This window comes from Staurois parvus, unplaced genomic scaffold (assembly GCF_062004578.1).
Source record: "Staurois parvus isolate SC_StPar_1 unplaced genomic scaffold, SC_StPar_1.0 ptg000727l, whole genome shotgun sequence".
NCBI lineage: Eukaryota > Metazoa > Chordata > Amphibia > Anura > Ranidae > Staurois > Staurois parvus.
This window is the reverse complement of record NW_028318523.1, coordinates 2,503,362-2,530,832: the sequence shown is the minus strand read 5'-3', so window position 1 is coordinate 2,530,832 and position 27,471 is coordinate 2,503,362. Positions and strand designations below refer to the sequence as shown.

At 41.2% G+C, this 27,471-nt stretch overlaps 1 protein-coding gene across 1 annotated transcript in view; it reads left to right on the top strand.

The window, feature by feature from the left end:
* The window catches only part of PRKCE (protein kinase C epsilon), a 532,954-nt gene that overhangs the window by 468,321 nt on the left and 37,162 nt on the right, over nt 1–27,471 (top strand). The window contains exons 12-14 of the mRNA XM_089653921.1: nt 6,036–6,174; nt 10,815–11,003; nt 24,777–24,923. Coding sequence (XP_089510047.1) covers nt 6,036–6,174; nt 10,815–11,003; nt 24,777–24,923 — 475 coding nt within the window. The remainder of the gene's footprint in view (nt 1–6,035; nt 6,175–10,814; nt 11,004–24,776; nt 24,924–27,471) is intronic.

Sequence of the window (27,471 nt, the reverse complement as noted above, 5' to 3'; positions counted from 1 at the left end):
AGTTAGCCTGTGCAGTGCAGTGGGAAAACCTTTTTTTTTTTTTTCCCCTGGAAAAAAATATGTTATTAATTATTATTGCTTTCCCTCTCCCTCCCCTTCCTGTTACACACTTGGATACTTAAAAAAAAATAAAAAAATAAAAAATAAAAAAATTTGGGAGGGTTAAATGCCTTTTGTGTGGGAACCTGTCCCACACGTACTATTTTCTCGTCTAGGTAAGAATGGCATTCCCCTCCCTCCCCTACCAAAGCCTCTTGTGATATCAACATCATACATCCCAGGTGGCTTTGGGACATTCTGTGCCTCGACGTGTCATCGGGAGCCGGCTCAAAGAACCTGGAAGGGACAGCCAGCCTCCTGGTGACATCACATAAGAACATGGTGCTGCTGGACCTGTGGTGCTGAGATGGAGCGGAAGTGTATAGCAGACTGCTGGATTCACTGGGTGGGGCAGTATGTTTTTTGTAGACAACCCAGCTCTGTAGCTAAGGAGGTAAAACTACAGGTAAGGGGGTAAAAAAAATGTAAAGGTGGGTAAAGTTCCTCTTTAAATATCTATAGCCAAGTTCACACTGAATGCATTTTAATTTGACTTCTAATGTGGTGGTGGTGGGGTATATTTAGCCTGTGATGTCACAGTTACAGCATAGCCCACTTCACATTAGTACTTAGATGGCACACCAACTACGTGTTCCAATAACTTGAGACCAAAGTAAAGCTTTAGCTGAAATTTCAAAGCATGATATTTAACTGAGATGAACTTTAAGTGTACACAATACGCCGGGGGGAAAATGACATCACTAACAGCTTGTTGACATATTTTAAGCACTGAACCATCAAGGCTTGATCTGACTAGAAACCTCTTAGTGCCATTGGTTCCTTCTTTCATCTTGTATTCTTTTTTTCATCTAATAAGGTTTAGAAATTATTTTACTTAAGTGGATTAATAAGACACACAGATGGTCCTTTTACTTTCACAGTTCACTGCTTGAGCTTAATAGGCCAATGTTTTTGCGCAGGTTTTTTTTTTTTTTTTGTTGCGGCCCTGTTGATATGTTGTTTTGTTGTATTGCTTTGTTTTCAAAACTGTAAATGTGCAAGATATGTTATCATTCGGTATAAAACATGATGAGCTGTTTAAATGACCAGCATAAACTGGGAACAGTGGGCTGCATGGCCTCCCATAATGTACTGCCACGTACTACACGTACCATGTTCAGGCATTTAAGAGGGATTATACGCACCAAGTAATTAAAGGAATCCATGTTAGATGGTCCGCTCCATATTCCTTTACCTGAGTAAACCATACATTTTCTGTGATACTTTTCAGTCTTACCTTTGGTTTACGCTTGAGCTTCTTCAAGCATTTTTGAAGCAATTTGTTATGCGCGTTTGTACACTCATTTTCAGACTTGAGCATTTTTGTTTTAACCAATGAAAACCTCATTACTAGGAGAAGGAGAGACAAGAACTCACGCATGTAAGTGCTTTTTTAGGTGATTTTATTGAAGTCTATAGGGATCAAAAATCAGCAATTCTGCCCCAGAGACGCTTGGTTGCTTTTTCAAAATTTGAGGGACAAGTTCAGTTATTTAAGAGGAACTATATAGGCAACGGAAAGGTTTCTTCACAGTGAGAGTTGTGAAAATGTGGAATAGACTCCCTCAAGAGTTGGTTCTGGCCAGCTCCGTGGATTGCTTTAAAAAAGGCCTGAATTATTTCTAGATACACAGAATATAATTGGATACTAACATTTATAGGTAAAGTTGATCGAGGGAATATCCAATTGCCTCTCGGGGGATCAAGGAATTTTTTTCCCTGCAGGAGCAAATTGGATCATACTTTGCTGGGGTTTTTGCCTTCCTTTGGATCAGCTGTGGGTATAGTATTATAACTTTTTTTTTTTTAATGGTTGAACTGGATGGACTTTTTTGTCTTTTTTCAACCAGACTAACTATGTAACAAGTATCTCTTAAAGAATTCTATGTCAGATGGTCCACTTAATGTTTCTTTATCAGAGTAACCTACATTTCCCATAATACTTTGCAGCCTTATCCAAGGCTTATGCTTTTTTTTTTTTATGCATGTGTGTATGCTCATGTTTCAACAAAAGCGTTTAGGTTTTATCCAATGGAAAGCTAGTTACTGGGAGAAGGCAAGGCAAGACATAATTTCAAAAACATGCATTTTCATGCTCTCCTATTCTACAAGGGTCTATAGAAGTCTATAAGGACCAAAAATGAGAAACTCTGCAACAAAGAAGCTTGGATGCTTTTTCAAAATTTAAGGGACAAGGCTGAAGTTCAAGAATTTAAAGGAACTATAGGCAACAAGTAACATTTAAAACATTTTAAACATTTTATGTCAGATGGTCCACTCATTGTGTCTCTATCAGATTAAACCTACATTTCCCATAATACTTTGCAGACTTACCTAAGGTTCACGCTTAAGATTCTTTGGATGGTTATTTTATGCATGTTTGCACACTTGTTTTCCGCCATTAACATTTTTTGTTTTAGCCAATGGAAATCTAATTATTAGGAGGAGTGGCAAGAAATTAAACAAATAAATGCATTTCCATGCGCACCTATAGAACTCTAAAAACAAAAAACTTGGAAACCTGCCAAGAGAAGCTCATTTTTTTGAGGTTTACAAGTCTCAAGTTCAGGCATTTGAGAGGAACTATAGACAAGAAGTAACAGTTAATAGAATCTGTGTCGGATGGTCCACTCCATGTTCCTATATCTAAATAAAAATACTTTTTCCATGATACTTTGCAGCCTTACCTTGGGTTCATGCTTGAGCAAAGCTAGTTACTAGGAGAAGGATCGCAAGAAATTTGGCAAATAAATGGGGTTGATTTACTAAAGGCACATTGAATATGCACTTTGTAAAGTGCTGTTGCTCCAGAGCTTAGTAAATGGGGTAAAGCTTCACTTGCAAAGAATACCGAATCATGTGTAAGGAAAATAAAAAAAACAGCATTCTTCTTGCAATGGTTGGATGATGGAAGTCAGCAGAGCTTTTGCTCATTTACTAAGCTCTGGAGCAACTGCTCCTACCGAGTGCAACTGAACTTTACAAAGTGCACAGTCTACTTGCCTTTAGTAAATCAACCCAGGTGTTCCTGCTGAAGTCTATAGGGACCAAAATTGTGCGACTGCCTCAAGAAGCTCATGTATTTTTTGGAGGTTTGAGGGAAAAGCCTCATGTTCAGGCATTTAAAAGCAACTGTAGGCAACAAGTAACAGTTAAAAGAATCCATGTCAGATGATCCACTCCACATTCCTATATTTGAACAAGCATGCATTTCCCATGATATTTTGCATCCTTATGTTCCTCTCCTTTGCATCCTTGAGATTCATAAAGCTTTTTTTGAAGTGTTTTTTTAAATACGTTTTTACACACTTATTTTCTGGCATTTTTAGGCTTGGGCATTTTGGTTTTAACAAATGGAAAGCTAGTTACTAGGAGAAGAGGCAAGAAATCATGATAGAAGTGAGTTTTCAGAAGCTCCTTATGAAGTCTTTAGGGATCAAAAAATGCATGCCTCTGCCCCAAAGAAGCTCATGCACTTTATTGAGGTTCAAGAGACCAGTATCAAGTTCTGAAATTTAAATGACCCTGAAGGCAGCAAGTAACCGTTAAACAATCAATGTCAGATGGTCCACTCCATGTTCCTTTATCTGAGTAAATATATATTTCCCTAGATACTTTATTATTATTATTATTATTATTATTACTTTGAGTTTATATAGCGCCAAAGGGTTTGCTCAGCGCTGTACAATAGGGGGGGACAATACATGGCACAGTACAACAATAACAAACAACGTACGAGGGGTAAGATGGCCCTACTCTTTCGAGCTTACAATCTAGGAGGGAGGGGGTAAAGGTACAGTAGGAAGTGGCTGAGGGGAATGAGGGGTGGGAGGAAAGAGGGAGAATGGCCGTTAGGTGAGGGTGGGGTAGGCTTCCCTGAAGAGATGGGTTTTGAGGGAGCGCCTGAATGTGAAGAGGGAAGGTGACAGTCTGATGGATTGGGGCAGTGAGTTCCAGAGGATGGGGGAGGACCTGGAGAAGTCCTGCAGTCGTGCATGAAAATCTTACCATGGGTTCAGGCTTGAGTTTCTCAAAGCATTTTTCTGTGTTTTTGTACAATGGTTTTAAGGAATTTTCAGGCTTGATTGTTTTTGCTTTAGCAAATAGAAAGCAAGATAATAGAAGGAGAGTGCACAAAGAGTGTGTTTTCAGGTGCTCCTATTGAAGTCTGTAAGGACCGAAAATTAGCAAATCTTCCCCAAACAACCTTGTGTAGTTTTTCAAGGTTTTACTGAACTTCAGCAGAGAACAATCGGGTCTCTTCTTCTTCTGCTGGACAGAGCTGTGCTATGTGGCAGAGCTGTGAACTCTCAGAACTGGATGGACAGAAATGCAAATACTCTGGCATGAAAAACGACCCATATATATATATATATATATATATATATATATATATATATATATATATATATATATAAATATATAGTTCTTCTGTGTATTTAGCTGTTTGTCTGGAGTTCAGCTTTAACCTAAAAATTTCCACTGAGAAAATAAAAATTGTTCATGTTTTGTGGTAAGAAATAATTGAAAATCTCCTGATTAGCACGAGTCTATGTGGAATTAAGCACATCAGCAAACGTCATGGTAGGAAGTGAATGAGACCAGCAGGTGTCTCTTTCAATGGGGTGCTCAGTATACTGCAGTAGTGTGCTCTGCTGAAGAGCCGGCTTTGAGCTGGATCAGACAAGAGGGCCGATGTGTTCTGTCTCATCATTTCTGCATTTACTAGGCACACAAAGATCCAAAGCAATTGCCAACTACTAAACTGCCAAGAAAACTACATAGGAGCATGCTTTAATATCAGGCGGATATATGAAGACAAATTTGCCCGTCTTAAACATCAAAGTTGTCCTTTTCATAAGTGTTACCTGGGATATATTTGCAGTGTATTTTTCATTTCAGTTTTAATAAAAAAGAAAACAATACAATTTTTTAAAAGGACAATTTTCAGATTTTTTTTTCTTGAGTTGCCACATACCAGATGTTGTGGCCAAAGAACTTTTCAACTGAGCCTTCCTTAGATTCATACTTGCCCCAACCTAATGGCCATGGCTTTGACTGTGTACATTCAGTAATTCAGTCCTGTCAAGGCTTGCACATTAAAACCACAGAGACGTCTATTTCTTAGGGGCATGCCCCTAACATCTATGGTTGAGCATGTTGTCTCCTGTCACAAAGGAGAGATATCACCAACTATTGATAAGAACTGACACCATCTAATATGGGGCCTACAAGGCCCTTGACTTCCACCTCCAATGGCGAAACGTAGCAATGGAAGCAGCTAATGTGGTCTTACAGGAAGAAAATCCAGGGGTAGGCATCACAAGTATGGTAATCTGTCCAACCAGTAGAAGGCAGTGGAACATGGCACATAATTTCCAGGATTCTTCGCCCTGTTGTGAAGCCATATATTGCAGTAGAAGTGGGTGGGTCACATTGGCATTACTTTTCAAACCTCTGGCAGATAAAACTGGGTGTGAAGTAACTCACATCCCAGCCTCCGGTAATTTAGGAAACGTAAAGAAACCGTTACAGTAGAGTCAGCTTATGATATCAGTCTGATCCTAAATATCTTTAAAATGATATACAATACAATGATTAACACTAATGCCTCTTACTGTAGTCTTGAATGTAAATAGACTCTTTACATTTTATGTCTTAACAAAGCCGTGATATTTCCTCCAATATGCTATTTTGGATACCCTCATAAAAGCGTTCTTGCTATACAAAGATATAATCTTGTTTTGCAAAGGTGGTGGGGCCCACTTGTGCCTTACAGCAAACTTTTCAGCATTTTAGATGTATTAGGATGGTTGGATGATATGTTATTTTTTTTCACTTGCCTGTATGTAGTATACTTCTTTTAGTATGTATATAGGTCAGTAAAAGTAAGTGGGATAGCTATGTAAGTAATAAGTATCCTGCTCTTTTCACAGGGATCTAAAACTGGACAATATTCTTCTGGACGCAGAAGGCCATTGTAAATTGGCTGACTTTGGGATGTGTAAGGAGGGAATTCTAAATGGTGTCACTACAACAACGTTCTGTGGTACCCCCGACTACATTGCTCCTGAGGTAGGTCATTCGCCACCCCTTGGTGGACACCCTTTAAGAATTCTGTAGCTTTTCTGTGCTGGCGCTGTTTAAATATGTTCTTCCAAGAGTTGGAATGCCTCATTGGAAAAATATGCAGCAGACTAGGGCTGGAGTTGTCTGTAGCCTTTGCAGGTAGAATTTTGGGTGCAATGGAAATCATGGTGAGGAAGAGGTAACCAAGATTTAGGAATGTCCTCTGTTCAGTTTTTGGTCATCTGACCTTCATTGTAGGGGCAGCACATCAATCACCATAAAATATTGCAACCCCCTTCACCTCTCCCCCTGGCCTGTGAATCCAAAACAGTAAGGTACCATGTACACTAGAGGGTTTTTTTTTTTTTTTAAGCTCAAAAAGTACTGGATAAAAAAATGTTGGTAATAGTGTTTTTTTAGTGGTGTTTTAGTCGTTTTCAGAAGCGTTTAGGAGCATTAGAGTTTTAATAGCATTTTTACAGTACATTTAGAGGAAAAACAAAAGATAGAAAAAAGCTCGTAGGAGCGTTTAGCTTTTTTTTTTTTCTTTCTGCTGGAAAAACACTCCAACAGACTCTACAAAAACAATTATTTTTCTGCTCCTAGATGTGAAAGCTCAAAAAATGCTAATAGCTGAAAGTAGTGTGCATGGACACATAGGATAACACTATTTAGCTTCCAGGATCAGAAGAAAATATGCCGATAATAGCTTCTAGGAGCTGAAAAAAAACACTATTGTGCATGGAGCCTTAAAGAATTATATAAGACAGATCAAAATTTTACTGTACTGCTGCTTAGCCTGCTTGGAACTGACCAGTCATTATTGCCCTGGTTTCCACATAGCACCTAACATTAGGTTTAGTATAGGGAACAGCACAGAGAATAATCTGGGTCCCCTCTTCACATGGGCAGTCTGTCATTCTTAACTATTGCCATTCCCTGTTCTGAACCTGGTAAATTCTATGGAAAATTCATCTCCAAAAGTGTAAAGACTGCATTGGCCTCACGTATGTTCTGAGACCTGCAGTCTGTATTTTAAAGGTCCACTTTACGAGGAGGATTGTAATTTATCCATTCCCCCAAGAGTTCAAAGCGCTAGGGATTAGCAAATTGATAGATTATTGACGAAAGGCATTCGAGTCAATGGGTAAGGTACAATAAAGGTAGTTTGTAAGGTTGCAATAGGTATAAATGGCCTATGAGTGTTTTGTTTGGGAGGTGTGGGGGGGGGGTTGCTTAGTTTTGGTGTATTTTTTTTATTTGAGAAAGAGGCGCAAATAGCTGAAAAATTTAAAGATTTAAAGTGATATCGGGATTTATAAAAAAAAAAAAAAAAAAACAAATATGTCCATACTTACCTGCTCTGTGCAGTGGTTTTGCACAGAGCATCCCTAATCTTCCTTTTGTCGGGTCTCCTGCCGACGCCCCTGGCTTCTCCCTGTTGCCTAGTGTCCCCATTGCAAACAGCTTGCTATGGGGGCACCCAAGCAGGCTCGCTACCAAGCCACTGCTCTGTGTGTCCATTCACACACAGAGCTGGAGCTCAGCCCCACCCCCTCTCTCTCCTCATTGTTTCACTGGCTGTGATTGATAGTAGCAGGAGCCAATGGCTCCCATTACTGTCTCAGCCAATAAGGAGGGAGAGACCCGGGAGAGCCAAGCCTTTCGTGCACATGGATCGCTGGATCGATATCTGGCTCAGGTAAGTCTTATGGGGGCTGGGGGCACTGCTGCACATAAAAAATGCATGAAGGTAAAAAACCTTGAGCCTTTAACAAGCACTTTAATACACAAGATTGAATTTGTGTTTTTTTTCCCTGGGCAAATTTCATGAGATAATTAAATAGACCACCAGGCAATGCAGAAAATCAAACAGCTGCCCAGGCGACAATATCCACCTTCGATCTGGAGCTGCCCTTTGCAGTAGCTTTATTCATCTTCACTTCATTGAAGGATACAGTGGAAATCTTTGACCATTGGTTTATGGTACCACCTTCAGAAATAGGATACTAGGCCCAAAAACAAAAGCACAGCCTAGAGATGGTCCATGCTGGTGGTCAAACCTCCATCTGCTACATGCAGCTCAGTTTTTCACTTGGTGTCAAGGAGTAAAGACCTAAGCCTTCTGCTAGGAATCTACGCACCCTTTTCTTTTTCATGGAAATCTTGTTTAATTTTTTCCTTCATTCTTCAAGACCTTCAATCAACTGCTGAGCTGGGGGGCCAGCTGGGTAATCTTGATCAAACATATTCTTTCCACTGACAGCCAATGGTTCTCTAAAACCGTAATGTTATTTCAGGGGTTCCTTCATGGTAAAAAAGTTGAGAAAGACTGATCTAAATCCTTGTGGTCCCCCCAGCTCATGCTGATGCTGGCTACCACAAGATGTTCTCACTCTTCTGGGCTGAATGATACTTCTTGCCTCTTTTAACCTGAAAGACTGAGGACATGCTATGAATGCAGAACATAATTGTCCTGTCGCCCCGATTGACACAGCACCCTTCATTCATAGTGCATTGATACAGAGTGACATGCAGAAAAGTCCAAAGTTGTGTTTTAACCTTTTCTGTATTGTATTATTTGAATTCTTTTTCGCATTTTAATAACTGTAACAAAATGAAATGTCATCCGAAAATCGAATTCGAAAACAAAATCAAAATATAAACATATTTCAAACTATTGCTGATTTCCTTCTACGACTATGTGTATTATTGTTCGAATATAGCTTTCTTCCAAAATTGCAGTTTTCAATAGAATAAAACAGAATAGAAAAGAATAGAGTAAAAAAGAATAGAATAGAAAAAAGGATACAAAAGAATAGAAAATAGAATAGAAAAGAATAGAGTATAATAATGAAGAATAGGATAGAAAATAATAGAACAGAATACAATAAAATAGAATATATAGCCATCTTCTGAAATTAAAATTTCAAAAAACAGCATAGAATAAAATAGAATAGAAAAGAATAAAGTAAAACAGAATAGAATATAAAGGAATAGAATAAAATAGAACAGAATAAAATAAAAAATAATAGAATACAATAAAATAGAATATGGCTGTTTTCTGAAATTCAAATTTTGAAAAACATAGCATAGAATAAAACAGAACAGAATAGAATAGAGTAAAACAGAAAATAATATAAAAGAATAGAATAGAAAAAAATGGAATAGAATATAAAAGCCCAGAATAGAAAAAAAAAATAGGTACAGCCTCCTCTCCGGCAAGGAGAACAGAGAACAGTGAGCAGCACAGTATCCACAAATTTGGTGAGAATAATGATTAGAGTCAGCAGTTCCTTAGAGAATCCTACACTACAGATATACAGCTACAGAGCTTAAGGCACAGGAATTGCAAAAGGTACATTTTTCAGGGTACTTTTTAGGTACAACAAACATTTTTAGATGTTTCAGTTCCAGTTTAAATTGACAGTCTACCTAAAACTGGTATTTTAGATTTTGGTAGGTGCTGAAACCTTAAGCCACTGACAATCTGATATATCTCCTGAGCACTTTGTTGGTGAGATAGTGAACTGAATAAGTCACAATGTACATAGATATATGCAGTTCTTTACCAATCTGACCAGAACACTCGGATCGGGTGACTCTCAGGTGAGTATGTGTAGTGAGAGGTAAGGTATTCAAGTATGTCCATAGGTTTATCAATGTTTAGGAGCTTATACACCCATTCGTGCGGAGATTGTGCATATGAAATGTAGACTAGGATAGGGATATGAAGAAGTCAAAGTGTAGAAAAGGGGAAGTATTAGAAAAAAGGTTGGCTTAGGTGAAGGAAAATAGTATGTGGTGTGTGGGGAATGATATAGGAATAGGTTATGGGGAGCTTCTTCACTACCATTTCCATGTTTGAACTGGAAAAGAATGGATTTAAGGGGATCACAATTGGTCATCAAATTCTTATGGGTTTTGGAGAACAGTCCATGTGGCCCAGACCTGAGTGTATGAATCCCATTTATGTTTGTCCTGGACTATGAGGTGATTGTAGCCATATTAGTGCACTTGCAACAGAAACAATGGAGCACTGACGTGATACTTTTTTTATTTGCACTAACATACAATTTTGAGGACAAGCTTTCGGGGAGTGTCCCCTTCTTCAAGGTCCAGGCAGTACTACTGGACTACTAGTACTGCCTGGACCTTGAAGAAGGGGACACTCCTCGAAAGCTTGTCCTCAAAATTGTATGTTAGTGCAAATAAAAAAAGTATCACATCAGTACTCAATTGTTCTGTCCTGGACTAGAGAGAGTTCCATGTGACAGACAGTCTTGTTCAGTGACTGTGACCTTTTTGGAAAGCATGGGTGGTTGAGTGCCAGTGGCATGGGATCACAGTACATGCAGTAGTGAGAAAAATGTTGGAGGATATCCTGGTAGCATATACAGTAGGACAATGTGAGGGAGGTTAGGGACAGTGGAACCTGTAGTCTTGGGTTAAAGTTTCAGGATTGTGTTTCAAATCATATAACCATTTTAGAGGTGACAAGCATTCAGTAACCCTCAAAGTAAAAATATCGACACATTAATAGTTTGAATTTTTCCTGGAGTTCTAAAATTTTCTTTTTATCTTGTATATAAGTAGAAGGGATATGTTCATTTTCAGTTGAATTGCTCTTTATTGTGTCATTCCAGATATTACAGGAATTAGAATATGGGCCCTCTGTTGATTGGTGGGCGCTAGGTGTCCTGATGTATGAGATGATGGCAGGTCAACCTCCTTTTGAAGCTGACAATGAAGATGACCTCTTTGAATCCATCCTTCACGATGACGTTCTGTACCCAGTCTGGTTGAGTAAAGAAGCCGTCAGCATTTTGAAATCAGTAAGTTTTCCTTAGATTGTGTTTTTTTTTTCCTTTTTTTTTTTTTTAATTTGTTTCCAAAAAACTGAGATTGACTAATACTGAAGAGTCACCCACTGGGAGTTCAAGCTCAGTTCATGGTGGCACTGCTAGAATAATAGGGCCTGGGATGAATTACACCGCTTGTGGGAAAGGAACATAATGTTTGTGTTCTGTGCAGTTGTGTGCCGGATAAACCTGAGCATCGCAGAATTGTTTTATACGGAAAAGTCCAACAAAGATCATCTCTGTTATCTTGCTGACAGTTTACACTCTGCTGTGCCTGCCAGTCTGCAGGACACAATAAAAGACAGTGATTCATACCCTGATAGTCCTGAATCTCTCCTACTGCTGGTAGGGCTCAGTGTCAGATGTGCTACATTTATTACTGTTCCTGCTACATACATCTTGCTTACTGTACTATAAAATATGTACGTTATTGCAGTATGTCCACAGTCCCTGACCACCTTTTACTGTAAGGAGTTTTGCAGTGCCACACCCCCTCCCGCAGTGTCTGAAGTCCTTGAAAATGTCTGAAGTCTGTTTTTTTTACCTCCTGTAGGGTGTCTACTGACCCTGATCACTTCCTGCAGCATGTTCGCAGGGCCTGATACAGATGGTTCACAGTCCCTGACCACCTTCTGCACCCAGTCCACTCAATGCCCACTGAATGCTTCCTGCTGTTTCTCCTCAGTCCCTAAATGCCTCACATAGACTGGCCAGAGCCCATATGTGCTTCCACAACCAGGCCACAGTCCCTGAGTTTTTCCTGCAACTGGTCCACAGTCCATGAGCGCTTCCACAACCAGGCCACAGTCCCTGCGTTTTTCCTGCAACTGGTCCACAGTCCCTGCGTTTTTCCTGCAACTGGTCCACAGTCCCTGAGTGCTTCCACAACCAGGCCACAGTCCCTGAGTGCTTCCACAACCAGGCCACAGTCCCTGAGTGCTTCCACAACCAAGCCACAGTCCCTCCACAACCAGGCCGCAGTCCCTGAGTGCTTCCACAACCAGGCCGCAGTCCCTGAGTGCTTCCACAACCAGGCCGCAGTCCCTGAGTGCTTCCACAACCAGGCCGCAGTCCCTGAGTGCTTCCACAACCAGGCCGCAGTCCCTGAGTGCTTCCACAACCAGGCCGCAGTCCCTGAGTGCTTCCACAACCAGGCCGCAGTCCCTGAGTGCTTCCACAACCAGGCCGCAGTCCCTGAGTGCTTCCACTTCCTGAGTATGTCCAGGAAGGACAAAGTTCTTGAGTGTTTACCAAAGTGTTTCCACTGTCCCTGAGCGCGTCCCGCACCTTGGCCACGGTCGAGGAGAGCATCCCGCAACCTGGCCACGGTCGAGGAGCATGTCCCACACCCTGGCCACGGTGGAGGAGGGCGTCCCGCACCCTGGCCACGGTGGAGGAGGGCGTCCCGCACCCTGGCCACGGTGGAGGAGGGCGTCCCGCACCCTGGCCACGGTGGAGGAGGGCGTCCCGCACCCTGGCCACGGTGGAGGAGGGCGTCCCGCACCCTGGCCACGGTCGAGGAGCACTTCCTGCACCCTGGCCATGGTCCCTGAGGGCGTTCCGCACCCTGGCCATGGTCCCTGAGGGCATCCCGCACCCTGAATGCATCCCCTAGCCTGTCTACAACATCTTGCCTGCTTACTGCAGTTTTTCCACAGCCTCTGACCATCTGTAGTATATCAGTATATCAGCTGCTGTTTGGAACGTGGAAACTATCCTTTGTAAAAAAAAAAAAAAACAATAAAAAACACAATCAATAGACAAGGCTGTTAGCTGAACATATTTTGCAGCCCCTTTGTGATGTACAGAGTTGCACTTCAAGCCCCCTTAATTCAGTAAACAGCCAACCAACATACTAATCCTCCAAGCTTTAAAACAAAAATAACTAGGAGAGATGAACTTAGACTAGTGCCCCTGTTTCTGCATTTACGAAATGCCAGGCTTCCAGAAGTCCATGGGGACACTTGGGGATGGATGCAAGACTTGAGAACCTTTGCAGACTGAGCCACATGGCTGTCAGTGAAATTGACATACATGTTCAATGTCTTCAGTCTTCTTTCATCATCATTTGATAGATCAGTATAGATTTGCCCTTCCCTTGCCACTACTAGCTCCTTAGCCTCCAGTGATCTGAATTTATCATAGTGCTAGATCCTTGTTCTAGTAAATAATTGCATGTAACAGAAACATAAAGAATGGATAGGAAGTCAGAACTTTTTATGATTCTCATGTCTTTCAAGAAAACAGGGTTATGGCTAGAATGCATACTTGTTTGTTTGTAGACCGCAATAAACAGTAAAGACCGGTTGTTTTATCTTTATATTGAATTGGAAAAGTCATAAATCTCTCCAGTAATGTTTTATCAGTTAGCTCATTTAGAAAGAAGGAATTACAACTTCCACTAAACAATTTCAGCTAATGAAAACCTTGAATGTGGGACAAAACATTCCCCGGAGTGCTCGTTTCGTGGTTTATATTGGTTAATATAATCACGCCGGGCCTGATTCTAATTATGACATTTCTTGAGTGTTTTGGTACCCTGATGATTGTTCTGGAATGGTTTACACACATAACACAGAGCAGTTGACTTATTGAAGACAAATAGGCTGTTCATTTTGCAAGGGAATTTTCCCGAACTCTCAGTGAATGTGGTGAAATTTCACTTTGCAAAGGATACCCAATCACATGTGGATTAAATAAAAAAAAAGATTGGATGATTCAATAAGCTATGTGTAATTTTCACATTCAAAGTGCAACTTCCCTTGCAAAGTGAACAGTTTGTTTGCCTTTAGTCTGTTCACTTCTTGCAGTCTGAGTTTTGATTTATTGAGGTTGATTCACTAAAGGCAAATAGGCTGTTCACTTTGCAAGGAAAGTCACACTTTGCAATGGAATTTTCCCCAGAGCTTGCTAAATGAGGTGAAGCTCATCCAATCAAGTACATGCAAAAATGCTGTTTTTTGTTTTTCTTTTCTTGCACGTGATTGGTTATTCTTTGCAAAATTAAATTTCACCACATTCCCTAAAAGCAGGGCTTGACAATTCCGCTCACCCACTTGCTAAATGCGAGGGGAAATTCCTTTCTGGCGAGCACAGTAATGCCCCGCACATTTATTGATGGAGTGGGTGGTTTGCAATGTGATCCCCGGGGATCGATTTGCGTTCCATGCCTTGTTTTGGAAGCCGACTTCCAGTTTCCGACTTTCGGCTTCTTCTTTGGCACCGCCATTACACTGGCAGCGCTGCTGAGGGGACAGGTGCAGGAGAGGTCCACTCTTCTCCACTGAGAGAGACATGTGGAGAGGCCCACTCTCCACCGCCACAGGGGACACGAGGAGAGGCCCGCTCTCCACCGCCGCAGGGGACACGAGGAGAGGCCCGCTCTCCACCGCCACAGGGGACACGAGGAGAGGCCCGCTCTCCACCGCCACAGGGGACACGAGGAGAGACCCACTCTCCACCGCCGCAGGGGACACGAGGAGAGGCCGGCTCTCCACCGCTATGGGGGACACATGAAGGAGAGACCCGCCAACTGGGGTGGGGTAGAGGTGGACCTCGGCAAGGTTTGGTGGGACAACTGGTGGAGAGTAAGGTTTTTGCCTGGCTAGTAGGTCTAGACTTGAAATTTTAAGACCTGCCCTAAAGTATATGTGAACCGTTACCCATTCAGTTTTAAAAATAAAAGGCAAAACATTTGTGCATATATAAAAACCGTTAAAAAATACTCTTGTTTTTTCTTTTTATGATCACATAATCTCTTCTCAGCTACATAAGGGGCTTAGGGTGCTGGGGTTTTGAGAAACAGCAGTACAGTGATCTTTCCAGTGAATGGCTGTGCATGAGGGGAGTGTCAGCACGAGTCTTGGCCATTGGAAGACAGGCAGGTTGTGTTTCCACCACGCTGGGATGGATGTGCTCTCATGCCTAGTATGGTCAGTTTAACATAAGGAAGCAGAGGGACTGGCAGGAACACCAGGGATTTCACACAAAAGAAGCAATACAAAGAGGAAAGGATACTTGGTACGACAGGCACATGTCAGGAATATGAAACCTTGGTGTAACATATTCTGTAAGCGCTGGGGAAACTTCCTTTACTGCTTGAACATCCTATTGCCTTTAGTAAGTCAACCCCAGTAACATTTTGATAATACCATGCAGAATGTTTTTGCAGTCGCCCACAGCAGCCCGGTTCCAGCTGCAGCATTGCCATTGTGCTTACTATTGCTTCTTCTTGGTCCTACTCTATAGTCCCAATATATGTAGGAACCAGCGGCGGACTGACCATTTGGAAACTCGGGCACTGCCCGAGAGCCCGGGGTCAGTAGGGGGCCCCATGAGATGCCCCTGGTACCTTTTTCATAGGCTTTTTTGAGTTTGAGCAAGGACACAGGGGCCCCATGATCCCCTATTGCCTGGGGGCCCCATGAGTTGTCAGTCTGCCCCTGGTAGGAACATAGCCAACCTCCTTAGCTCGCTCCTGGGATGGACTGTGGGATTTGTAGTGTGCATAAAGCAGTACATATGACCACAACTAATGTGCATTGCTCGCTTCAAACAAACAGAAGTGGGGGGGAGAGGTTTGGGATCTCACAGAGGACATTACAAAGAGGTGGAAAAACACAAACAACTTAATGACAGATTGCAGGGCCATCAAGTAGTGGATGGTATGGATTATTTTTGGAAAATAAGGATGTGTCATTTTTAATGAGCATTTAACCCTTCGAGTGTGGGGGAGTGTTTTTTTTTTTTTTTTTTGTGTGCCTAGAGTGGGGCGTTAAGAGTAAGAAGCCTGTATATACTGAGCTATTAGTAGAGTCGTTTGTACATAATTTCAGACGTATTTGTTGAGTTTGTTTTTTCTGTAACCATCTACAGATGTGTATGTTTGTGTTATAAATGATGTGTTTGTAAGATCCACAATGAGATAATTGTTTTGTAATTTAAACTGGCTAGAATACGGAACCCTACCCTGCAAAGCCGGGGAAAGAATGCCATCCTGGTGCCAGTTTGCCTTTCCGACATGTTCTCAGTTATGAAGTTGTGTAATTGTCTGACTTCAGTTTCCGAATATTAACTGAGTCCCAGCAGGTAAAAATTAAAATCACACACATGTGAATGTGATCCTGCTGGAACAAGAAAGGTGTGTGCGGAGGATAACCGAAAATCGATGTACAGAACACATAAACAAAAGGATTACTACTGAAATATGACTCAAAGCCTTTGACTGTGTAGGACACCTGGGGTTTGATACCGGGCCAAAACACCATGTAATCGTCCTGTCCAAGGCTGGGGGGAGTTTAAATGGCCTTAACCCTTTCACTGCGCCATTTTAATATGTATGGGTTTTGTTTTTGTTTTTTTTTACCATTTTAGGCCTGAGGATTACTTAAAACCCCAAAAAGTAGTAGATTTTGTCAGGTACACCTGCACGCTCTCACTGCTTTATTTGTGTTTAACGCGGGATTAAACCCAAAGTCAAAAATGGAATATCTGCAGCTTACCAATTATTAGATGTGGTGGATCCTGTATTAGAGTGCTTCCACTCTGGATGAAGGAGCACAGGGGGCACCTTTGGACAGCAGCATTGTCAGTCTGGGGGGAGGGGAGTGTTAGATGGATTAGCAGATTTAGATAAACTAACAAACTGAAGTCATACTCCAGCTCACCTTTTATAATCAGTTACAGCAGTTTTTTTCCTTTTTGGGATAAAGGTTTTGCATCAATAAAAGCGGATTATTGTAAGCACCCCTGTCATTGTTGAATTGTTTGTCTCATCCCTGTAATTGCTACATCTGCAAGAGAGCTTGTTCTTTTGAAAAACAACAGACTTACTGACAAGATCACCAGATAAAAATAGCCTAAAAAAAATAAAACTAATGCAGCCATCACATCTAAGAATTGGTAAACTGCAATACAACAAGTGCTTTTGGGTTTAATACAACTTTGAGTTACTTGTCCTCTAATATCAAACAAACCAATTTTAAAAAAATAATAATAAAATTATATATATGTGTGTACGTATGTGTAGGTAGGTATGTATGTATATATAAATATATATATATATATATATATATATATATATATATATATATATATATATGTGTGTATATATGTGTGTGTGTGTGTGTGTGTGTGTGTGTGTGTGTGTGTGTGTGTATATATATATATATATATATTTATATTTATTATTTCTTTCAGGTACTTATATAGCGCCGTCAATTTACTCAGCGCTTTACATATATATTGTACATTCACATCAGTCCCTAACCCTCAAGGGGCGTACAATCTAAGGTCCCTAACTCACATTCATACATACACATACTAGGGCCAATTTAGAGAGGATCCAATTAACCTACCAGCATGTCTTTGGAGTGTGGGAGGAAACCGGAGTACCCGGAGGAAACCCACACAGGCACAGGGAGAACATGCAAACTCCAGGCAGGTGGTGCCATGGCTGGGATTCCAACCAACGACCCTAGTACTGCCAGGCGGAAGTGCTAACCATTTAGCGTGCGTGTGTGTGTGTGTTATAAATGCCCTAACATTATAGATTTTATAATGAAATGGTGATAGCTCCAAATTTTTATGTTACACTATTTGAATGCAATAGTTTATCAAGCAGTAAGTTTAAGAAAAAAATACAAAACCAAATGCAATGTATTACCCAATTATTTTTGTAAAGAGATGCCAAACATGTAAAGTGTTCAAATTGGATTTGTCCGTGAAACAACAACATACTTCAGTACTGGGGCTCATGTAGTGACGGGAGTGCCGTTGTATGCTGCATTCTGTTGTGAGCCCAAATTGCCCCCCTAGAGGGGTGTGTCCATGACAGCCGGAGCACACAGGAAATGGGATAAGTAAGGTCCAGCGGTGGAGGAGGACTTGCAGGGAAGGGATGACACATGGAGGGGGTGAGTAGTGGTGCTTGAGGAGCTTTTTATTTTAAACAGAAGGCGTAAGGGATTCTTTAAAAATAAACAATTATAAAGGGGATTTGGGTTTTATGAGTTTAAGTTCGAAGGACAAGCTGTAGCAAGCTAAGTCAGTACTCTTGGTGTATATTTATCCAGATCAGTGACTAGGAAAGTGCTGAAGCCTTTAAATCCGCATGACAAGAAGGTAAGTACCTATTAACAAAAAATAGGTCTACGTATGTTATCAGTACAGGTTTTCTTTATGGAAAATTTTCAGCCAGAAATGGCAAGAAAAAATGAGTAGCCCATTAAAAGGTGAAATGAGAAAAACATATTTTGCTGCAATAGTCACCTTCAGTCCAGATTTCCCCCGCAGTACTTTTTTGTTACCATTAGATGTCCTCAGTCAGATGTCCAGCAGCAATTTAAAGCTGAATTTTAAGGCTTGGCTTTTTTTGCAGTTACATTGGTCCAAGCGCAAATCCAATGCAAGTATGCAAATGCCATACCTGTGGGATCCCTGTGGAAGCTGGAAATCAATGTAGTAAGTACTGCGAGTACAGTGATTAGCGCTAGATTCTAGGTTCTGTGCCCAGAGGCTGCCCTGCTATTTAGTGAACACAGGAGATTGATCACTGAGCACAGATGTCATTCACAGGATGCCTTGTATTTTTATCAATGAATTCAGGGCATTTTCTGATTGGACAAGGTGGGGATCATGTCACCACCATGCCTTTCTACCTTGTCCAATCAGAGAACCTTTTGTATTCACTGAAAAAATGCAGTGTTCTCTGAATGTGCTTGTACCAAGCAAGCGTCTCCCTGTGTTCACAAGGCAGAAGGGCAACTGCTCGGCATGAGACCTGGAAGTCAGCGCTGATCCCTGTAGTAGCAGTACCTACTACAGTGCTTTCCAGCTTCCAGGAGAATTGGCACATGGCATACTTACCTTGGTCCAAGTGTAGTTATGCAAAAAGCCATACCTAAATTTCAGTTTTAATACACTTCCTCTGAGCCCAGGTCTCTCTTAAAGTGTTACTAAACAAACAACAGCAAAATCAGTTTGTATATGCAGTAAAGCATGCTTGTTATACTCACTGTGGAACCTAAGGGGTTGATCCTCTGCACTGTGTAAAAACGCTGTTTGATCCTGACTTCTCTGATCCACCCCTTCTTCCAGTGTCTCCTCTTATCTCCTGATAGGACATATTGGAGTTGATTTACTAAAGCTGGAGAGTGCAAAATCTGGTGCACCTCTGCATGTAAACCAATCAACTTCCATTTTTTTTTTTTTTTGTCAAAGCTTAACTGAACAAGCTGAAGTTAAAAGCTGATTAGCTACCACGCACAACTGCACCAGATTTTGCACTCTCCAGTTTTAGTAAATCAACCCCATTATGTGGAGTCACTCTACACATGCTCAGTTTGGTGTGTATTGCTAGAGAGTTTTATATTTTCTTGGGAGACTGCATGTGATCAGCACAGGGCCAATCGGCCCTGTCTAGACAGAGGTCAGAGGTTCTGCATCCTCCTAGAGAAAAATGAAAACTCTTCACACAAGTTTTAACCAGTGCTCTGCTGAACACTGATAGAAGTCACAAGACTGCTCTAACTGCTGGTGAGAAAAGGTATTTATCAGTTTATATTTACTGAAATAATTGCACTTCCATGTTGTGTGTACTGTGGGAGACCAGATATAGTGTATGCAGGGTCCTGGGAGACCAGATATAGTGAATGCGGGGCCCGGGGAGACCAGATATAGTGAATGCAGGGTCCGGGGAGACCAGATATAGTGACTGCAGGGTCCGGGGAGACCAGATATAGTGAATGCAGGGTCCGGGGAGACCGGATATAGTGAATGCAAGGTCCGGGGAGACCAGATATAGTGAATGCAGGGTCTGGGGAGACCAGATATAGTGAATGCAGGGTCTGGGGAGACCAGATATAGTGAATGCAGGGTCCTGGGTTTAGTATCACTTCAATCTGCCCCCAGCCTGTGACTGGACAGTGAAAGGAGAATCAGCACGGTGTTGAGCTCATCCCTCTGTCACTCTGCTCTCTTCTCCTGTCAGCATGCTGTTTGTTAGCACATTATCTGTTAGACGCGTTATACTGCTTCTTCCTTTGTGTGCTATGAGGGGCAGAACTGCTCCTGCCACAAGACATGATGAGAACTTTGTCAATGGTATACGTTAATATGGAGGATCATGGATCCTGAGCAAGCTCCCAATGCTTGCACAGGCAGAAAATAGGAGCAGAACACTCCTGCCTAGAGAGGAACTGTTCTCCATTAACATTTCATAATTGAGGCTTTGGCACTCTCAGGAAGATTTTTACCACTTGTTGGAAAATCTCTCTGCAAGTTATTTTTAATCCAATGAAGGAAAGATCAAAGTTCCATCTGTGCACCGCTGTCATCACCAGCACAGTATTGCAGACCTTAACATTCTATTGACTCTACTGAGGGTGGGCAGATATATCCCTGCTTCTCCTTGTTAAAGTGGACCTAGCATCAGATAGCATGAGTACAGTTATCATGACAAAATTTAGGTAATCTGTACAATGAACTCTTCCAGGTATTTATTCCCTGTCATGGAGATTACAGCATTCTCCTTCACAACGTCTTCATCTGCTTTTCTTTCCAGAATGACGTAGCCATCTTTGTTCCGACATCATTCAGGGTCACCATACGCTTCCAATACTAAAGCTGGCCAAAGGTGAATCAAAATTCAGCTGGTTCAGCGTAGACCATCCAAATGTGTTTGGGGTTATTTTTTTGAAAGTGTGAAAAAAATCAGTTAATTTTCTAAACAAAACCTACAAAAACAATGTCCAACAATAACCTCAAAAGAGAAGCTTCAAAATGAATTTACAAAACTAATTGGGAAATTGCTTTATTCTCTCATCTCGCCATCATCTTCCTCCTCTCATCTCGCCATCATCTTCCTCCTCTCATCTCGCCATCATCTTCCTCCTCATCTTCCTCCTCTCATCTCTCCATCATCTTCCTCCTCTCATCTCTCCATCATCTTCCTCCTCTTATCTCGTCGTCATCTTCCTCCTCTCATCTCTCCGTCATCTTCCTCCTCTCATCTCGCCGTCATCTTCCTCCTCTCATCTCGCCGTCATCTTCCTCCTCTCATCTCGCCGTCATCTTCCTCCTCTCATCTCGCCGTCATCTTCCTCCTCTCATCTCGCCATCATCTTTTCCTTTGTGTCCCCTGTGAAGTAGCACAGCATGCACAGGTAGCATGTCAATCCCCGCAGAAACTGTTGCACTGGCTATTGACAGTGTTTCTGGAAAGGGTCGTGAACCTGGAGATCTAGCATTGTCTGTAGATCCATTGGCCTACAGCAGCCAGCAATGTTATAATGACTCCAGACACAATTGAAGCCGTGCCTGGTATTCTTGACTTTCTAAAGCCAGGTCATTGAGATCCGAGACTGAATAAGAGCAGACATAAATAATTGAATGAAGACATTAATTGTAATAAAATGAAAGGAATGCCTAGAAATTCATTGTCTGATCATTATTAATAGCTGTGATGCTGGTGACGCTGTGATCTTAGTCACATAGGCCAGCGATGTTGTTCTGTTCTACAGGAAAGGCAGAGGAAGCGGGGAGGCGTCTGTGCAGTTTACTGGAGAATGCTAGCTGGGGATTAGACTTGGAAAACTTGATTTCCTCACATTGTACTAGCAGACTTTGGTTTTAATACTTACGTATGTCAGGCAGAAACAACTTTAACGCCAAGTGTACCTTTATATTTTTTTCTATTACCTGTGACGTTGTTGCTCAACATTTTTTTTAATATTCTCAGCAGTATTTATTAGCATGCTTACACCCCTTTCTTGTGATTCTTCCTTTTGTTCCCCTTTCTTTGGAATCCCCTCTCTGGGATGACCTTTTTTTTTAGATTCATTTTGGGTTCCCCTCTCTTGGGATTATTAGTTTTTCTGATTCTTCTTTGAAATCCCCTCTTGAGATAACCTCTCTCTTGTGATTCTTCTTTGGGATCCCCTTTCTTGGGATGACCCTTTCTTTGAGTTCCCTTCTTTTGGGATTATCTTTCTTGATGTTCTTTTTGCGTTCCATTCCTATAGAATTATCTCTTTCTTGAGACTGTTTTTGGGTTGGGTATTTATTAGCATGCTTACCACCCATTTCTTTTGATTCTTCTTTTAGTTCCCTTTTCTTTGGAATCCCCTTTCTTGGGATGACCCTTTTTTAGATTTTTTTGGTTCCCCTTTCATGGCATTATATTTCTTTGCATTTTTCTCTTGGATTTCCTCTTTTGAGATTATTTTTTTCTTGTAATACTTCTTTACCTCTGTTTTGGGATTCTTCTTCGGGTTCCCCTTTTTTGTATTGTCCCTTTTCTTGGGAGTCTTCTTTGGGTTCCCGTCTCTTGGGATTACTCCTTTCTTGGAATTCTTGATTGGGTTCCCCTTTCCTGGGGTTATCCCTTTCTTTCTAGCCTCTTCCACTTCACATTTTATTGGTTATTATGGATCCCCTTGCTTGAGATGATCTCTTTCTTGTGATTCCTCTTTGAGCTCCCCTCTCTTTGGATTAACGGTTTCTCGGAATTCTTCTTTGGGTTACCAGTTTTTGGATTGCCCCTTTCTTTGGGAATCGTCTTAGGGTTCTCTTTTCTTGGGAGAACCCCTTTCTGGGGATTTTTCTTTGGGTTCCCCTTTCTTGGGATTATTCATTTCTTTCTAGCCTCTTCCTATTCTTCATATTTAAGTAGTTATTATGGGTGATTAACATACAGTATATGCATAGAACCTCTCTATGTACAATACAGCATTTCAACTAATTGGCGTCATTGTTATGCACAGTGCTTTTGTTTTTCTGTTACAGTAGAAAACTTGTGTTTGTTAGTTTTGGAACACAGTGGAGAATCTGTAATTTTTATTGTGTCCCCAGTGGGAAATTTCCTTTAACGTTTTGTCTCAGTGTGACAATGTTCAAATAGGCAATAGATCTCTGCAGTTTGGTGTACGTGAAGCAATGAGAACACTCTTTATAATAGAATGGAGAAGAGTGAAACCTCTCTCAGGTTCTCAAACTTTACATTCTTATTGGAGAGATTATTGTATTTAATCTCCCAGAGACAGTGGTCACCAGAGCAGGAAGGGGATCAGAAATGCAAACCAGACAGGGGATCTAACCTTCCCTGCTAAATACCAAAACACAAGAAAATTTGGGCTGGAATTGCATATTAAATGAAACCTGTTAACTTTCTTAAAAGAAAAAAAAAGTTATACCACAAAATACCTGCTATTGTGCCACTGTCATCCTGATTTTTCCTTTGGGATAAGCAAATATTGTCTAACTACAAAAGGTATATTTAGAATTACTTTAATCTTGGTATGCTTTGTGCTTTTCTTCCAGTTCTGTGCAGTCATCCAGTGTGAGACTTTACCTCTGTACAGGAGCTTCCTGTAATAAAGACCGCTCACTGCTGCTCTCTCCTTGTGCGGGGTGACTGGTCTTGTCTCCACCCCCTTCTGTAGTTTTCTGCAGGCAGCCTGTAGTGGGTGGGACTGCTGGATCCCTCGCCCCCACAGCTCTGCTGTCTGCAAAGACAACGTATGGCATAGGGATGATTTTTCCACTACTTTTCAAGGTAATATCAGGGTTTACAAAGGCATTTAATGCACGCAAAGTGAATCTCTTTGATGTTCAAAAGCTCTGGTGTACAGGCATCATCATGTGCAATACAGAAACATTAACCCTGCCTTGTGCAATGAGGAGGCTGAAGCGTGACTGCTTTCTTAAAAAGCAGTTGCAGCACTAGAGGGACATAGCAAGCAAATAACCCTTGAAGTGCAAGGGGGGTTTGAAATTATTTTTAATTGCTGGAGTTGGGCTTTAAATGAAGTTTTTGTGCGTAGAGTTCAACTTTTTTGAAAGTTCTCAACCCTCCATCCCTTTGGGGCTAAGCATCACTGATGAACCTAAGGCAGGCCATACGGGTCTTTTTTTTTTTTTCCGTTCAACCAGTGGGATGAATAAAAAGAAATGAACAGATTCCCCCATCCACACATTCAATGTTGATGGGGAAATCACTCTCGCTGAGCTATTGCATTCTGCCAGCAGGGAGCCTTCCCAATGATCAGTGTTGACAGCTACATCCAGTAGCACTGATCGTTCGAGAAAAATCCCACAAGCTGGTTGTACACAAATCAATCGATCAACTTGTGTACAACCAGCTAGGCCATACATGGTTCGAAACTCAGCTGGTCCCTCCTGAACCAACTAATTTTCAATCCACATATGGCCAGCTTAAGCTCCACTTACTTGTCCTCTCCTGTTCAGTGGCAGTGGCCTTATTGCCCACTGAGGTTCTGTCTTAGCTCCAGAGATTGGGGGTTCAGTATGGCTACAGAATTGGGTACGTTTAGCCCTTTAGTAACAAAATGAAATCAGGATGGGAAGGACTTACCTGGCTATTAAAGATAGTAGTAGGTGCCATGTAGTATTTGATCTTATTCTTTTAAAAAAGGACTGCCGGATTTAAACAGGAGGATCTGGCTTACCCCCTTCCCCATGTATTACACTTTTATTAGAGGTGCTTTAGTAGGCAAATGGAGTTTAAGACGCTGACATGTCTCCATATATCCTTTACACTCCATCATGTACAATATCACACTCTTCCATTCGTCTTACACAAGGGACCTTCATCGTTTCCACTTCTCTGCACAAACCAACCAACTTAATCTGGAGCGAGTACACTTTTACTAGTCACATATGAAAACTTTTATATGTTGTTCATACTATCAGAAGTTCACTAACACTATGTAATTTTTCTTTTCACAGTTCATGACGAAGAATCCCAACAAGCGACTAGGATGTGTACCATCCCAAGGCCTGGAGGAGGCCATTAAACAACACCCGTTTTTCAAAGAAATCGACTGGGTACTACTAGAGCAGCGAAAAATCAAACCTCCATTTAAACCCAGAATTGTAAGTAGTACTACAGTGTGGTGCATGATGCTAATATATGTTGTAAAGCAAACATATTCTGCTGTAGATTACTGCAGTAAAATAGTTACAGAACTGACACATCACCCTTTATACATCCATTTATAGCGCAGTTGTCTGAATCAAAACTTGCAATAAACTAAAATGTAGTTTGTATAAAACAAAATTTTTTTTTTTTTTATCTTAAATAGAGAGTTGTTAACTCTGCCAGGTTTTTTGCGATCTGTGTCCATTGGGGGTATTTCCTTTTACTTCTTGTTGGTAGACACAACAGGAAGTGGGGAGAAATCTCTTAAAAGTGAAGGAAATCCCATCCACTATTATAATTGTCGCTGGAACAAGTGTCCTCATTGGAAGATTTCCTCTCTGTTCCTGTTCTGGTGGGAACTTATAATTGTTGGATTTTCCCTTACGTTCACTCTCCGTTACATGGTCACAGAACAAAGAAAGTGAATATCCCTAAGGGGGGCATAGACCGCAAAACACCTCCTACTGCCTCTGTCTAACACATTAAATTTAACGGTATTTGTTAAAGTGTCTATCCAATGGCCGCATTTATATGTATCAGGTGGTGTGCATTACCAATATTGTGGAATCTCTGTGACCTTAGATTTGGTCAGTTCTGGTTGCTTAGCACAGAGGTCTTAAGCTTCCCTCTGCTCCTCTCTGTGGATGCATGATGAGGAGTGCCTAGAACCAATGATCATATCACTTAAAAAGTATTTTTGGAACGTTTATTGTTTAAGAGCATTAGTTACAGCCAATGCATTTTGGTGGAAAAAGTCTTCACCTTCTTCAGGGTTTGAGCAATGGATGTTAATAGAATAATGGCAAAAATGCAATGGCTGTATCTGATGTTTGCAAACAATAAACATTCATAAAAGACTTTTTAAGTCATATGATCATTGATACTAAGCACTCCTCAAGAGTTGGTCATCTGTTGTGCGATTTGTTTATCATGATAAGAACAGCTAAAGACCAGAACAAGGTCCATACACACCATATTTCACCACATATCTGCTTTCTAGAAGGAATATGCAGAACTCCACTATATATCCATTAGAACTCCACTCTGCAATTGGTAGCCCACGGTTCTGTACAGATTGACTCAACTCCACTCATGTTCCCACCATCATCTTCCTTTGTGACTTCTTTCTATTTTGAGTCTCTCTTTCAACTAGAAGAATTACTAGACAAGATGGTGGGCATTATTTTTAAGAGATTTTACATTTTAGCCATTCAGGGAAAAGTGATGGGTCCTCTTGAAAGAATTTAACCCCACCAACTGATTTTCACCTTTCCTGAGCTTCCCTCCACGCTGTTCTTCTATGGGTTGGGAACCCATTTGCAGCTTTCTCCTCTATTCAGTTTGGAGGCTTCTTTTTTTTTTTAGTTATCAGAAAAATTGTATTGCAAATTAGGGAAAACATACTTTAGAATAAATAGACAGTTTCAGAGAGATAACATAATGCACAAGAGCATAGGAGGAGCAGGTATATCTACTGTTAATCCATATTAGTATACAATAGAGTAATATAAAAGTAAGGCATATTTAACATCGTTACTGAGACAGCAAGAAAAGTTACATATTCTAACTTAAACCCTGGTTGGCTAGGCAGAGATATATCTAACAACATAATAATCCTGGGTATACATTAGTGATGGAGGATCCTATCCAGCCCCAGGTCAATTGGGCATAGACCTGGGGTATCCATCCATGGGCCCTATATATTTTCAAATTTATTAAGCAACCTCTGTGTTGATAGATATATTTTCCAACTCTAAGAGCGTCGCCCATGCATTGCAGCCATTCCTCATGGGTAGGGGATCTGCTGAATTCCAGTGCCATAGATTAGCAATGCCTTTGCTATTGCCTCCCTCACACCCGTGGGTAGTTGGAGAGTGTCAAGTATTTCCAGAATACAATGCTTAGGATCCAAATACTATCCAATACTATATTCAATTTAAATACAATTCCCTCCCAGTAGATGTACAGTTTGGGATACCTCCATAGTAAATGAATCGAGTCCCCATGGTCCCAGCGACATCTACTGCACGTAGGGTCCTCAAGAATGCCCATCTTAAAAAGTTTCAGTGGGGTATAGTGAACCTGTAAGAGTAAATATAGCTGCATGAGCTTTTAGGTTATGTTGAGAGAGCAAGATTGTACCTCTTGAAAGGCTTCTTCTGACTGGTCTTCTTCAAAAGGACCTAGATCAGATTCCCACCATCCCAACACTTGTGAGGGGTGTTCTCTTAAGAATTTATCTAGTACCATGGTGTAACATGTGGAAGTGAATTGGATGCTTCTTTCATTCAAACACAAACTGCTAATTTTTAGCCTTTGGATGCTCAACTTGTTGCTTGTGTTTACTGAAAACTAGTGAGGCCCATAAAGGACCATTAGGAAAACTCAAGAGGCAATGGGGTGGAACAAGGCATGACTAGAGATCTGCTCTAACATCAGCTGCCAATATCTCTATCTTATGATCCTTGTGACTTCTGATGTTGCCCTTTTTCTCATCATGTG